Genomic DNA, 15,000 nt, shown 5'->3' with positions numbered 1-15,000 from the left:
GGTTCTAGCAGAGAGTCCTGGGAGTTAGGACTGAGACTCTGACCAGGCAGGGCCTGGGAGTGGCCTGCCAAAGCAGAAAAGATGCCAGGCAGGAAGGCCTGGGAGGAGGAAGAGAAACCTTTGCCTTGTGTGGGCTTTTGGATGGAAAGAGGGGAAAGTGAGGCAGACTGCCTGTGGTATGACCTTAGGCCATGAGGGGGGACGTGGGAGATAGTCAGCCCTGATACAATTGGGATGGAAAGAGGGGAAAGTGGGGAAAGTGAGGCAAACTGCCTGTGGAGCCCCTTGGGATTCAGGGTATGTCTTCATTGCGATCAGAGGTGTGACTGAAGCACATGTAGACGTACCCGAACTAGCTTTGTTCTATTGCAGCGAAGCCATGGCAGTAGAGGTGGCAGCATAGAAGGTACAAGCCCATCTGGGATGCTAGGCATGTACTTGGCCAGCTAGCCTGTGCTGCCTCCCATGCTACCACAGCTTCACTGGTATAGTTATTCAAGCTAGCTACAGCAAAGCTAGTGTGGTTATGTCTACATGTGCTGCAGTCTGATTGCAATGTAGACATACCCTTTGTGTCCTGATTCACTGAGGCGCTTTTAAAAACATTACCCAATGTGCCTACTTGGAAGCCCATAGGACATACTAGGACATAGTGGGCAGATTACCTTTAAAGTAAAAGTTATAAGGGTGACACATAAAAAAAAAAGGTTCGCACCAGTTCTCTGTGCTCCTGTTGCAGATTTGGGGGCAGCGTGTCCATGTAGGAATCCTTCAGAGGCTTCCAACCTAACTGATTAGGATCCATATAGATCATACCACACCTGGAAAAATAAGTAGTCATGGTGCAGTAAGGTATCTGAAATGCATCAGGTACATTGTGTGAGATAGTTCAGACTTTGGGTGGGTTACTGTTACCTGCTGACAGTTGCTGGAGACGCCTCCTCCAAGTCAGCTGGCTCGAAGATTAAACTCATTTTGGAACTCATCTGAATTATTTCCCCGCTCATTAAACACAGCTGGAAAGCAAACATGGCTTAATCATATCATAGCTGAACATTCACTTATAGCAGTGCTTATCATAAAATCACTGAAGAGCCATCCCATTTAGTGTCAGTTCTTATTCATTCATTCAGGTTCCCGTAGTATGTGATATTTATAGAATTCTGTCTTAGAGAGCTCTCCATTTGTTATTGCCAAGTCTTGCAGACTTGGGAGAAAAAGAGAAAATGAAGCATTAGCCAGCTCTTTATATATTCCACAATAAAAAGCAATCCTTTTTCTTTTAGCAGTTTAAGATAATTATTATTTTGTGAATAAACAAATCTCCAGCTAGAATTTCCAGTTAGAAAGATGAATTCATGTATTTCAATTTACTTAAAAGGGTCAGATCACTAACTGCAATAACCAAACAACTGCAATTAATTATGTGCATTCACACGCTAAAGTAACAGGCAAAAATGATGGCTACCTTCTTATTATCATCTAGCACAGTGTTCATGTTCTCTATCCAAACTGCATCCACTGGTCCATCAAATATAATCCACTTCCTGTCATCTGTGGTTGAAGATGCTTGTTGTCTGAAGGTGTTTGCAAGGACTCCATCTGTCCACTCATGGCTCACGGGGTCAAAACACCCATACAGCTGTCCCATTGTAATAGCTTTGGGATTAATAATTCTGTACTCAACAGCAAACTCATCCATGGAATTTGCTAGGTAGGAATTAAAAATAGATTACATTGATTAGCTAGATAGAAGACAAAAGTTCTTTAAAAATATTTTTAATTAATGAAGTTTAGAAGTGGAACATTCCTGATAGAATCCCAGTGAAGCCACCCAATAGACCTTACATGTGGAAGCTACCTAGCAGTAAGTAATGACTTCCTTTACTTACACATAGAGTTTATTGCTGCACAAGGCAGGTCCAGAGTGTTGTGTGCAAAAGCACAAGGTAAAAAATGAGGAACAGGACAGAAGCAGAATGGAAACTGATTGTGCATTAATGAGAGAGCTTCACAAAATCTCTCCCAGGGAATAGATCTGTTGAGCAAAGAGGTGCCATTTTTGCAGTCATTTTCCAGAGAAGTACCATACATTAAGAGATTTGTTTGATGAGGCTATTGCTGCTAGTTTTGCATGACTACTGTGCACAAATATACTGCTTAACAAAATGTGTAACTGACTTTTCAGCATATTCGTGTGATCAGAAAGAAGAATATTTCTGACTGAGGTTTTCCAATCTTATTCCTGCATATCCAAATTCTCTTCTATTCTGCAACCCATTAACAGCAGAATTAGCAACCTGAACGTATCTTTGTACAGCAAATTCATTGGTCATAGAATTAATTTTTTATGAGAAGTCTTCGGTAGGCTTTTTATTTTTACCTGTGTACAAATCACCAAGGGCTGCGGCTAGCACTTTGTAAGCACAGGTCTTTCCACCCAAAGCATCTCCAACAATCATGTATCCATGGCGCACCAGCATCATTTCATAAATCTGTATTGATGACATGAGTTTTATACTTAAATATATTAAAGAACTGAATGTAACGTGTGTGAAACTACGTCTCTCTTGCACTCCTACATTGTGTGAAAGAGCAGATCAGCCAATCTAGACACAAACACTGACATTCCTGCCCTTAAGGATCCTAAGGCCAAACTCAGAGGTGAGTCTAAGACAGCATAATTACACTTCCTGCCTCCTCAGAGTGTAAATTACTCCAACTCAGGCCTTGTTTTCATTAGAAATTTGCACTGGTTTAACTTAAATTTGTTTTAAAACTGATTTAAACTAGTGCAAACCCCTGGTAGACATTATTATTTTAGTTTAAGAGTGCCTTTTTTCAGTTTAGCTTAATCCAATTGCTAACTGACCCAAGCTACACCAAAATAAGTCTGGTTTAAACCAGAACAAGAGTGTCCACCTGTTTGTATCTGTTTAACTAACTTGGTTTCAAATCAGGAAAAGCAACTAATAAAACGGTGAAAGTTAAAGCAGTGGGTGTAATAAAGGCACAACACATGAGTGGTGGTAATAACAGTACCGAGATCTCAAAACACTTTACAAAGACAGTCAGTATCATTATTGCCATTTTACAGATGGGGAAAAGACGGTTACTTACCTTCTGTAACTGTTGTTCTTCGAGATGTGTTGTTCACGTCCATTCCACATTAGGTGTACGCGCGCCACGTGCACGAACGTCGGAAACTTTTTCCCTCAGCGGCTCCCGTCGGGCCCGCAGGGTCTCCCTTCCCGCCAGAGCGGCGCCCCGCCCTAGCGTATATATATCCCTGCCGGCCCGACCCTCCCTCAGTTCCTTCTTGCCGGTGACTCTGACAGAGGGGAAGGAGGGTGGGAAGTGTAATGGACGTGAACAACACATCTCGAAGAACAACAGTTACAGAAGGTAAGTAACCGTCTTTTCTTCTTCGAGTGCTTGTTCACGTCCATTCCACATTAGGTGACTCACAAGCTTACCATTGGAGGAGGGTAGGAGTCAAGGAATAACTGATTGAAGCACCGCTCTGCCGACCATCGCGTCATCTCTGGTCTGATGGTGGACCGCGTAGTGGGCTGTGAAGGTATGCACCGACGACCAGGTGGCTGCCTTGCAAATCTCCTGGAGCGGGACCTGTGCCAAGAAGGCCGTCGAGGACGCTTGGGCCCTAGTGGAGTGAGCCCTGATCTGAGGTGCAGGCATGTTGGCGAGCTCATAGCACGTACGTATGCAAAGCACGATCCATGCCGACAGGCGTTGCGTCGAAATAGGCTGGCCCCTCATCCGTTCCGCAACGGCCACAAACAGCTGAGTCGATTCACGGAAAGGCCTGGTACGGTCCAGATAAAAAGCCAAGGCCCGCCGAACATCCAGGGTGTGTAGGCTGCGATGGCTTGGGTCCGTATGGGGCTTGGGGAAGAACACCGGTAAACAAATGTCCTGCCCCATGTGAAAATTCGTGACCACCTTTGGGAGGAATGTAGGGTGAGGCCTAAGCTGCACCTTATCTCTATAAAAGACGGTATAAGGAGGCTCCGAGGTGAGGGCCCTCAATTCCGATACCCTCCTAGCTGATGTGATGGCCACGAGAAACGCGACCTTCCATGAAAGGTGCATGAGGGAGCAAGAGGCCAGGGGTTCAAAGGGCGGCCCCATGAGCTTAGTGAGGACCAGATTGAGGTTCCACGGGGGTATTGGAGGGCGCGAGTAGGGGAACACCCTCTCCAGCCCCTTGAGGAATCGGACTACAGTGGGATTGGAGAACACGGATCTCCCCGATTCCCCAGGGTGGAACGCCGATATGGCGGCCAGATGCACCTTAATAGAAGCGGGGGCGAGGCCTTGACGCTTGAGGTGCAGCAAGTAGTCCAGAACCAGTGGAATCGAGGCCTGCAAGGGCTGGAAGTGCTGAGGCTCACACCACAGGGAGAAGCGCTTCCACTTGGCAAGGTAGGTTGCCCTTGTGGAGGGTTTCCTACTACCAAGGAGGATTTGCTGGACCTCCTGAGAGCACCTGTGCTCCACATCACTTAGCCAGAGAGAAGCCATGCCGTGAGATGTAGCGATGGCAGGTTCGGGTGGAGCAGGCGACCCCGGTCTCGGGTGATGAGGTCGTGATGGAGGGGGAGGGCTATCGGAGTGGTCACGGACAGTTCCAACAGAGTTGTGAACCAGTGTTGGCGTGGCCATGCCGGGGCGATGAGAATGACTGTCGCCTTGTCCCTGCGGGTTTTCAGGAGGACCCTGTGGATGAGTGGGAATGGGGGGAAGGCATACCTCAGGCTCCCGCCCCACGGGATTGCAAAGGCGTCCGCCATTGAGCCCGGACTGCGGTTCTGGAATGAGCAAAACTGCGGGCACTGGCTGTTGTCCTTGGTGGCAAACAGATCCACCTGGGGAAACCCCCACCTCAGGAAGATTGAACGGAGGATGTCCCGCCTCAGCCTCCACTCGTGCATGAGATAGGACCGGCTGAGACGGTCCGCCAGCCCGTTTTGGACCCCGGGGAGATATGCAGCCCGAAGGTGCACTGAATGGGCTATGCAGAAGTCCCAGAGGAGGAGTGCCTCGTGACAGAGGGGAGAGGACCGGGACCCGCCCTGCTTGTTTATGTAAAACATAGCGGTAGTGTTGTCCGTCAGAACCGACACGCTGTGTTCTCTTATGGTAGCGTGAAAAGTCTGGCAGGCGAGGCGAACCGCTCTCAGCTCCTTCAGGTTGATGTGAAGCAACTGTTCCTCCTTGGACCACAAGCCCTGAGTGCGCTGGTTCCCTAGGTGCGCCCCCCCAACCCAGGTCCGACGCGTCTGTCACTAACGTCAGAACTGGTTGTGGGGCGGCGAACGGGACCCCCGCACAAACCTGCTGTTGATCGAGCCACCAACAGAGGGCGCTCGATACTCGAGCTGGGATCGTGACGACCATGTCCAATGGGTCTCTGTTGGGGCGATACACCTGGGCCAACCACAGCTGCAGAGGCCGGAGTCTGAGACAGGCGAGCCCGACTACATGTGTGCATGCCGCCATGTGCCCCAAGAGTTGTAAGCAACATCTGGCCGTGGTCGTGGGGAATCGCTGAATGGAGGTCACGGCCTCCTGGATAGCCAGGAATCGCGATACGGGAAGACTCGCCCGTGCCGCCACCGAGTCCAGGGCTGCCCCTATGAAGTCCAGCCTCTGTGTGGGGACTAGTGAAGACTTGGGCACATTGACTAACAGGCCGAGTTCTCGGAATACTTGTAGCGCCAGTGCCACGTGGGTGCGAACCTCCGCCTCCGACCGGCCCGTCAGGAGCCAATCGTCCAGGTACGGGTAAACGCGCATCCGCCTTTGTCGAAGAAAGGCTGCTACCACGGACATGCACTTCGTGAAGACACGTGGGGCTGTTGCCAGACCGAAGGGCAAGACCGTAAACTGGAAATGACGCTGCTGGATAGTGAAGCGCAGGAACCGCCGGTGGGCCGGGCGAATGGCGATGTGAAAGTAGGCGTCTTTCATATCGAGGGCAGCGTACCAATCCCCCGGATCCAGGGAAGGAATGATGGTACCAAGGGAGACCATACGGAAACGTGGTTTTTGCAAATACTTGTTTAGCTTGCGAAGGTCCAGGATAGGACGGAGGCCCCCTTTTGCTTTGGGAATGAGGAAGTATCTGGAATAGAACCCTTTTCCTCTGAGGTCCAGAGGAACCTCTTCCACCGCCCCCACAGCGAGGAGGGTCTGTACCTCCTGCATGAGGAGTTGCTCGTGAGAGGGGTCCCTGAAGAGGGACGGGGGTGGTGGGTGGGAGGGAGGGGGCGAGGAGAACTGAAGGGCGTAACCTGACTCTACCGTGCGCAGGACCCAGCGGTCCGATGTTATATGAGACCAAGCACGGAAAAAGTGGGACAGGCGGTCCCTGAAATACAGGGGGGGATCCGGGGAGGAGATGGGTACGCTGTCCTCGATCGCAGCTTCAAAATCCTTGTTTATTTCCCGGCTGCGGCTTGTTGTGGCCCTGGTTTTGGCCTTGGTTAGGCGTATTGTTGCGCCTACGCCTATTGTCCCTGCCCCGCCTACGGTATGGTTCCTGCCGAGGGCGAGGATGGTATTGCCTCTGTGGAGGCTGTGGTTTGAAAGGCTTCCTCTGCGTTACAGGGGTGTGCATCCCCAAGGACTTGAGGGTAGCCCGAGAGTCCTTGAGGTTATGGAGCCTGGCATCCGTTTGCTCCGAAAACAACCCCGAACCCTCAAACGGGAGGTCTTGGAGGGTGTTTTGCACCTCAGGGGGAAGGCCAGAAGCCTGCAGCCACGCTGAGCGCCTCATCACCACGCCTGACGCGATAGTCCTAGCGGCCGCATCAGCCGAGTCGAGTGAGGCCTGTAATGAGGTTTTGGCCACCGCCTTTCCTTCGTCCACTATGGCCGCAAACTCAGGTTGCGATCCCTGAGGCAAGGCATCCTTAAATTTCGACACTGATGCCCAGAAATTAAAATTATGCCTATTGAGGATCGCTTGCTGGTTCGCGATCCGCAATTGGAGGCCTCCGGACGAGTAGACCTTTCTGCCAAACAAGTCCAATCGCTTCGCCTCCTTGGCCTTGGGGGCTGGGGCCTGCTGGCCGTGCCGCTCCCTCTCGTTGACCGCCGAAACGACCAGCGAACATGGGGTCGGGTGGGAGAACAGGAAGTCAAACCCCTTGGATGGGGCGAAGTACTTTCTCTCGACGCCCTTTGCAGTAGGCGCAGAGGAGGCTGGTGTCTGCCATACAGTCTTATAGTTCGTCTGTACCATCTTTATAAGCGGAAGTGCGATCCTGGAGGGACCCTCCGGGCAGAGAATGTCCACCATCGGGTCCTCCTGCTCAACAGTCTCCTCTGCCTGCAACCCCAAATTGAGGGCTACCCGGCGGAGCAGGTCCTGGTGTGCCCGATGGTCAATCGGGGGAGGGCCGGACACTGTTGTGCCCGCCACGGCTTCATCCGGTGAGGAGGAGGAGGTCATGGCCTTCTGCACGCCCTCGTCCTCCTGCAACTCCTCCTCAGCGGGGTGGCCCTCCGGGGTGCGTCCCCTGCCCTGGGTCAGGGACGGTGCCGGGCTCGGTGCCGAGTCCGTCCTATCCCTGTCGGGCGGTCTGGAGACTGTGGCCTCCACACGGGAGGCATGGCGGCACCGTGGGGAGCGGGACCGGTGTCCTGAGGGGCCCGATCTCGAGGTTCTGGACGGAGGGCCTTGCTGATGATAGGCCCACGGGGTCCAGAATGGCCATTGTCCAGGATGGCTCCAATGTGGTTGCCAAGAGGCCTCGTGCTCTCTAGCGGCGTGCACTCTGCGGCCATATCTGCTGGAAAGGCCCGAGCCCTCTTCCGATGCTAGGGACGGCGATCTAGAGGGCCACGGCGGTGCCGTTGCGCGGTGCCGTTCCGGAGTCGGGGAGCGGTGCCTTCGGGAACGGGACCGTGAGAGGCGTCGTGCAGACCTGGACCTGGACCGGTACCGTCGACCCCGGGACCGGGAACGGCTGCGGGAGGGCGGTCTCGGGAACCTTGTGACCGACGCGTCCCGGTGCCTGCTCGAGCCGGGCTGCTGGGACGGTGCCTCGCTCGCGTTGGGGCCTGACTGTTTGGTGGCCCGTTGCGTGGCGGGAAGCCGGGAGTCCACCGAGGCGGAGCTCGACCGGGACCGGCGCCGTGAACGGTGCCGAGATGGCGACCGCGATGGGCACATCATCGCCGGCTTGCCCTTGGATGGCAGTCGCGGCGGAATGCCTTTAGCGCGGAGGGTGCTTTCGGAGGACAATTCAATGAGGTCCTTTACTGCCTCAAATGTGTCCGGGGTGGAGGGCTGTTCCAACAGTTCCTCCAGCCCTTCCTCCTCACTCGACGCGCTTATCCCGGGGCTCGACGGGCCTTTCGGCGCCGGAGCCACTGGTACCGGGACCTGTATCGGGGCCGTAACGGCCTTGGCAGCACTCGCGGTCTTCGCCGGTGCCGACTTCTTGTGCGGGGAACGTCCCCGGGCCTCGGGCTGGCCCTTCGGCCTGGCCGGCGAAGAAGAACGGTGCCGGGTGTGTTCCCGCCGAGGCGGCACCGTGGGCTTAGGCTGTCCTGCCGGCGTCGGGTCGCGGACCGATGCCGGGGCACTCCGCACCGAGGTCGACGGTGCCGCGGAAGAGGAGGGCTGCAACGCCGCCTCCATGAGGAGCTGTTTCAGGCGAAAGTCTCTCTCTTTTTTAGTCCTGGGCTTAAAAGCCTTACAAATCTTACAGCGTTCCTTTTGGTGAGCTTCCCCCAGGCAACGGAGGCACGAGTCGTGCGGGTCGCTCAATGGCATAGGCCTGCGGCACGTGGCACAAGCCTTGAAGCCTTGGGCGTGCGGCATGCCCCGCCGCCCAGGGCCGGTGCCGGGGTTGCCAAACACCTATCACAAAGAGATTTTAGGTCTTTGTGAGGGACTAATTAACTGCTATTTAACACTAGGCTCTAAACACTTAACTATAAGGAACTGATAACTATCACTAAACACTTATGCTAAGGGACACTCTCTGACAAGAGGTAGAGTTGTTCCAACGTCGCCACGGGCGGTAAGAAGGAACTGAGGGAGGGTCGGGCCGGCAGGGATATATATACGCTAGGGCGGGGCGCCGCTCTGGCGGGAAGGGAGACCCTGCGGGCCCGACGGGAGCCGCTGAGGGAAAAAGTTTCCGACGTTCGTGCACGCGGCGCGCGTACACCTAATGTGGAATGGACGTGAACAAGCACTCGAAGAAGAAACTAAGGTATAGAGCGATGAACTGACTTGCTCAAGGTCACCCAGCAGGCCAGTAGCAGAGCCAGGAAAAAACATAGGTCTTATGAGTCTTAGTCCAGTGCTCTCAATGCTAAGGCACATTGGCTCCCTTAGTAAGACTGAATTTCATTTGCTGGCTCCAGTCATATGACCTGAGACATGGGTGCAAATATGAGTACCCTTGCCACATGGAAGGGGGCAATATCTACTGACCAACTCGTACTTACTGTTATAGAGGGTGGAGTTTTTTTCTGGCATATCAATGTCTGTACATTTTGTGGTTTTCACTTTGTATAGATAAGCTTTCTGTAATGCTCTGCTAGCTACTAATTTAGGCCCTGATTCAGCCAGGTACTTTAATAGTTTATACATAAATTATCTTTTTTCAGATGTGATGAATATTTTCTTTAAATACCTGAATAATTTTTCCAATAAACCAAGGAACTGGTTGAAGATTCATTTTTGTAATATTGTCACTCAGTGCCTGCACAAACAGCTCATAGTCTGGTTTAGGAAGAACCACTCCAGGAAACAGGTCAGATATGATACCCTGTTAATGAAAAAAACAGGACACTATTGAAAGCAGACTAACAAAAACAAAGGCAGAACTTCTGAGTGTTAAGAAATACGTAGAAAATGGTAGGAAATAGGACTTTAAGGGGGAATGTATTCAGCTGGACTGAGTCCTAATTTACAGGCACTAATTGCACCCACATTTTTGGACCTGCAAATTTAACTGCAGGTGCAAACCTCAGCAGTTGTGCCTTTAATTGACTCACTTGTACCGACAATCAGATAGAGGTGAAGGCACTCTGTTTTGCACTCACAAATGAATGAATGTCACAAATGATACAGGCATGAATTGCTCCTGCAAAACTGCTGAAAATCTGCCTTTAAATGTATTGGGGGAGTGGAGAGATTAAATGACTAATGGGGAGATATATGTTCTCTTATTTCACAGAAGTGACTTTTTTCAAAAGTCCAGATCTTAGGTCTTTATAATTAATACGGATGGCTTTATAATTAATACGGATGGCTTTGAAGCCTGAAACATTGATTATCCTCCTTCTATGGAAGCATAACATTAGCAATAACACCATGGTTTTCACTCTGACTTCCAAACAAAATATTTTCTATTGCTTGCTGTCAGGGTTACTTCCCCACTCTGAACTCTAGGGTACAGATGTGGGGACCCGCATGAAAGCCCTCTAAGCTTATTTCTACCAGCTTAGGTTAAAATCTGGTACTCTGCCACCACCAAGTGCTTTAACAAGAAAAAGGGAAAGGACCACTTGGAGTTCCTCTTCCCCCAAAATATCCCCCCAAGCCCTTACACCCCCTTTCCTGGGGAGGCTTGAGAATAATATCCTAACCAATTGGTTACAAAGTGATCAAAGAACCAAACCCCTGGATCTTTGGACAATGGAAAAATCAGTCAGGTTCTTAAAAGAAGGATTTTATTAAAAAGAAAAGGTAAAAATTATCTCTGTAAAATCAGGATGGAAAATAACTTTACAGGGTAATCAGATTCAAAGAGCCCAGAGGAAACCCCTCTAGCCTTAGTTTCAAAGTTACAGCAAAACAGGGGTAAACCTCCCTCTAGCAAAGGAACATTCACAAGTTGAGAAAAACAAAGATAAACTAATACGCCTTGCCCAGTGGCGTATTATCGCCTAGGCCAACAAGGCCTAGGCCTAGGGCGGCAAATTTGCAGGGGCGGCAAATTTGCTCTTGCCCCCTCCCCAACTCCGCCCCTTCCCCAAATCCTCGGCCCGCTTCCTCCCCCAGGCACGCCGCGCTTCCCTCCTTCCACCTCCCTCCCAGGCTTGCCGCTCTGGGAGGGAGGGAGAAGTGAGTTGCAGCGCGCTCGGAGGAGGCGGAGCAGAGGTGAGCTAGGGCCCGCGGGCGCGGTGAGTAACGGGGGGCCGGGAACCGCTCCCCGGCCCGCCCCAGCTCACCTCTGCTCCACCGCCGCAGCCATCCCCCGAGCGCCGCAACTCCCCTTCTCCCCCCTCCCTCCCAGGCTTGCCGCGCGAAAGCGCTGGGAGGGAGGGAGGGAGGGAGGAGAAGCGAGTAGCGGCGCGTACGGGGGATAGCGGAGGTGAGCTGGGGCCGGCGGGCACGGGGAGTAACTCTTGGGGGGGGGGGGGACAGGGAACCACTCCCTGCCCCAGCTCACCCCTGCTCCACTGCCGCCATCCCCCGAGCGCCACAACTCCCCTTCTCCCCCCTCCCTCCCCGGCTTGCCACGGGGGAGCGGAGGTGAGCTGGCGGGGGTGGGGGGGGGAAGGGCGGCAATTTTTTGACGGCCTAGGGGCGGCAAATTTGTTAATCCGCCCCTGGCCTTGCCTGGCTATTACTTACAAGTTTGAAATATGAGAGACTTGTTCAGAAAGATTTGGAGAGCATGGATTGGTGTCCGGTCCAGTCCTCCTCCTCCCCCCCCCCAAGATTTGAAAGTATCTTGTCCCCTTATTGGTCCTTTGGGTTAGGTGTCAGCCAGGTTACCTGAGCTTCTTAACCCTTTACAGGTAAAAGGATTTTGGTGTCTCTGGCCAGGAGGGATTTTATAGTATTGTACACAGGAGGGTTGTTACCCTTCCCTTTATAGTTATGACACTTGCAATTTAAGTTTCCCCACCTCCTTCACAATACAAAGCTAAGGCCTGGCCTACACTTAAAAGTTAGGTCGATGTAGCTACATTGGTCAGTGGTGTGAAAAATCCACACCCCCGAGTGCCACAGCCATGTTGACTTAACCCCCAGCATAGATGCAACTATATTGATGGAAGAATGCTTCCGTCAACATAGCTACTGTACCTAAGGAAGGTGGTGTTCCTACAGTGGTGAAAAAAAACCTTCCATTGGTGTAGACTGCGTCTACACTACAAGGTTATGCTGACATAGCTACAGAAACTTAGCAATGCCAATAGAGTCTCCATAGTGTAGACCAGGGGTCGGCAACCTTTCAGAAGTGGTGTGCTGAGTCTTCATTTATTCATCTAATTTAAGGTTTTGCATGCCAGTAATACATTTTAACGTTTTTAGAAGGTCTCTTTCTATAAGTCTATAATATATAACAAAACTATTGTTGTATGTAAAGTAAATAAGGTTTTTAAAATGTTTAAGAAGCTTCATTTAAAATTAAATTAAAAGGCAGAGCCCCCCTGGACCGGTGGCCATGACCCGGGCAGTGTGAGTGCCACTGAAAATCAGCTCGCGTGCTGCCTTCGGCACACGTGCCATAGGTTGCCTACCCCTGATGTAGACACATCCTTATATACAAAATTAGCAAAGAATGGTTTTCATTGGCATGAGTTAATGGAGTTACAAGAGATCATGTCAATGGCATGCAACATATCATAAGGTAACTCAAAAGGTAACTCCTGTCATTGCTATAAGTTAATTTTCAAAACAATACTAAGAGCCAAATTGTGCCCACAATTAGATTGGTGCAACCCCACTGACTTCAGTAGTAATGATGAAAGAATTTGGGCAAAACTGTTTTAAATTAAAGCAATGATCTGTTTTCTTAGTTTATCAGGGCAGTCCCATCTATCTGTCTTTCTAGGTTCTTATAACTTAGTATTTGAATGCATCTACCTGTTATCTTACCTGAAAGAGAGGAACATCTTGTGCCAAGAATTTGGCTAAGTTAACATCCAGCAAAGCTCGAAGTAACAATACACTTTCATCTTCTTCTGGGTACTTTAGTTTTAAGTTTCCTGCTGCTGTCAGGACAGATTTAACAGCACGCATTCCATAGTCATAGTGATGCTGAGATGATAACTGCTCAGAGCAAAGACGGTATGTGGCAACAATTTTCTGGGCAAGACTGTGGATGTTAAAATATGGTGTGTGAAATGCAAATATAATGCCAAATATATCAAATATTTGCATATTTAAAGCCCAGATCTTTGAAGTAAATGGAATGATGTCAGTTTACACCCGAGGACATGCCCCAAAATGTATAGAAATCTAAATGACAGATTTCTCCATTGTTTTGGGTTTTGTAAAACAGTAACAGCTGAAATGCTGTTTCCCCTGTTCACGTGCCTCAAAAATACATAAAACTTCATTCGCACAGAGTGACAATTCACCTCTGTGCCAAGTTCCAGAAGAAGGTTTACACACTACTTATAGAGGCTTAAGTAAGCCTTAAGTAAAGTGTAACCTTGTGCTGGCCTCCACCTAGGGGTACATTTCACCGATGGTAGCCAAGGTACATATCAAAGGTTTGTTGTGTGCTTTTGTTGTTTTACAGACTTGAATCAATTAATATCATGCAGGTCTTTTGAGATGGATTATCAGGAAATACCTATTAAGGTGTTCATTTTCAAAGCAATGCATATGGATTTAATCACGTGATTTTAATTGAACAGAACAGTTGCCTGGATAAATATTTACACAACACTTGGAAAATTTAGGCCAAATTATCAGTAGAAACAACACCACACACACATACTCCCAACCCTCCACCCCAAACACAGAGTGGTTAGCCTCCTGAGGAATTTCAGAGCCAGCTGTAAGTGGAAAATTGAATATGACTCACCTTCTAGAATCAAGAAATCCCATTGAATAAAGTGAAATTTCACCAATCAAAGCATAATCTGGAACCATCATGGCAACTGTTCGGAATAATGCCTATGGGAGAAAAAATTAACAGCTAAAAAAACATAGACCCCAGAATAGAGAATAAAGAAATAACTTGAATTAGTTTTATAGGTGTAGTGTTCCTCTGTAAATTCACAGACTTTTGTCATTTGCCTTCCATGCATATGACTTTAGGAATCAAACTGAGGTCAGGGGGAGTCCATTATTATCGTTATTCTTGATTATTTGCATTATGGTATTGCCAAGAGGCTTCATTCAACCAAGACCGGGTCTCCATTTTGCTAGGCACCATACAGACACAGCAAGAGACATTCACTACTCTGAAAATTTCATGATCTAAATAGATAAGACAAAGGAAGTATTATTATCCCATTTTACATATGGGCAAACTGACACAGGGAGGAGAGATTGTATGCTGTGTAGTTGTAGCTGTGTCGTGAGCAGGGCCGGTGTAACCAGTAGGAGAACTAGGCGGCCGCCTAGGGCGCCAAGATTTGGGGGTGCCAAAAAGCGGTGTCCCCAATTTTTTTTTTACACAACAGTGGAGTCACATCTTACGCGCGGGTTAGGTTCTAAGGTCAGCGCGTAAGAGGAAAATCGCATATAGTGAAAATAACCATAAAGTACAGTACACACAGTACACACAGTATACACTATATACACTAGAACAGGGGTCCGCAACCTACAGCACGCGTGCCAAAGGTGGCACGCGAGCCGATTTTTTTTTTAATGGCAGGCTGTGGGTCCCGGCCGCTGCTGAGCCCGTTGCCGGCCTGGGGTTCCGTTCACTCAGCCGGCAGCGGGCTGAGCGGGGCCAGCAGTGGGCTTAGTGGGCCGGCGGACGGGACCCCGGCTGGCAGGAACAGGTGGACGGAACCCCCCACAGACCAGCAGCAGGCTCAGCCCAATGCCAGTCTGGGGTTCCATCCGCCGGCTCCTGCCAGCCGGGGTCCCAGCCGCCGGCCCCGCTCAGCCCACTGCCAGCCGGGGTCCCAGCCAGCGGCTCCGCTCAGCCTCCTGCTGGCCTGGGTGAACAGTCTGGGGTTCCGTTCACCCAGGGTTCCATCCACCGGCCTGGGGTTCCATTCACTCAGGCCGGCAGGAGGCTGAGCGGAGCCGGC

The 15,000-nt window shown here is 50.6% G+C and overlaps 1 protein-coding gene across 1 annotated transcript in view; it reads right to left on the bottom strand.

The window, feature by feature from the left end:
- Positions 1–15,000, bottom strand: part of DNAH3 (dynein axonemal heavy chain 3) — a 127,480-nt gene that overhangs the window by 35,384 nt on the left and 77,096 nt on the right. The window contains exons 33-39 of the mRNA XM_065411988.1: positions 13,818–13,909; positions 12,881–13,100; positions 9,681–9,815; positions 2,384–2,495; positions 1,469–1,710; positions 916–1,016; positions 716–821 (exon numbers count right to left, since the gene is read on the bottom strand). Coding sequence (XP_065268060.1) covers positions 716–821; positions 916–1,016; positions 1,469–1,710; positions 2,384–2,495; positions 9,681–9,815; positions 12,881–13,100; positions 13,818–13,909 — 1,008 coding nt within the window. The remainder of the gene's footprint in view (positions 1–715; positions 822–915; positions 1,017–1,468; positions 1,711–2,383; positions 2,496–9,680; positions 9,816–12,880; positions 13,101–13,817; positions 13,910–15,000) is intronic.

Source organism: Emys orbicularis, chromosome 10 (genome assembly GCF_028017835.1).
Source record: "Emys orbicularis isolate rEmyOrb1 chromosome 10, rEmyOrb1.hap1, whole genome shotgun sequence".
Classification (NCBI taxonomy): Eukaryota; Metazoa; Chordata; order Testudines; family Emydidae; genus Emys; species Emys orbicularis.
Note: the sequence above shows the minus strand (reverse complement) of the source record. Positions and strands in the feature narration are given on the sequence as shown.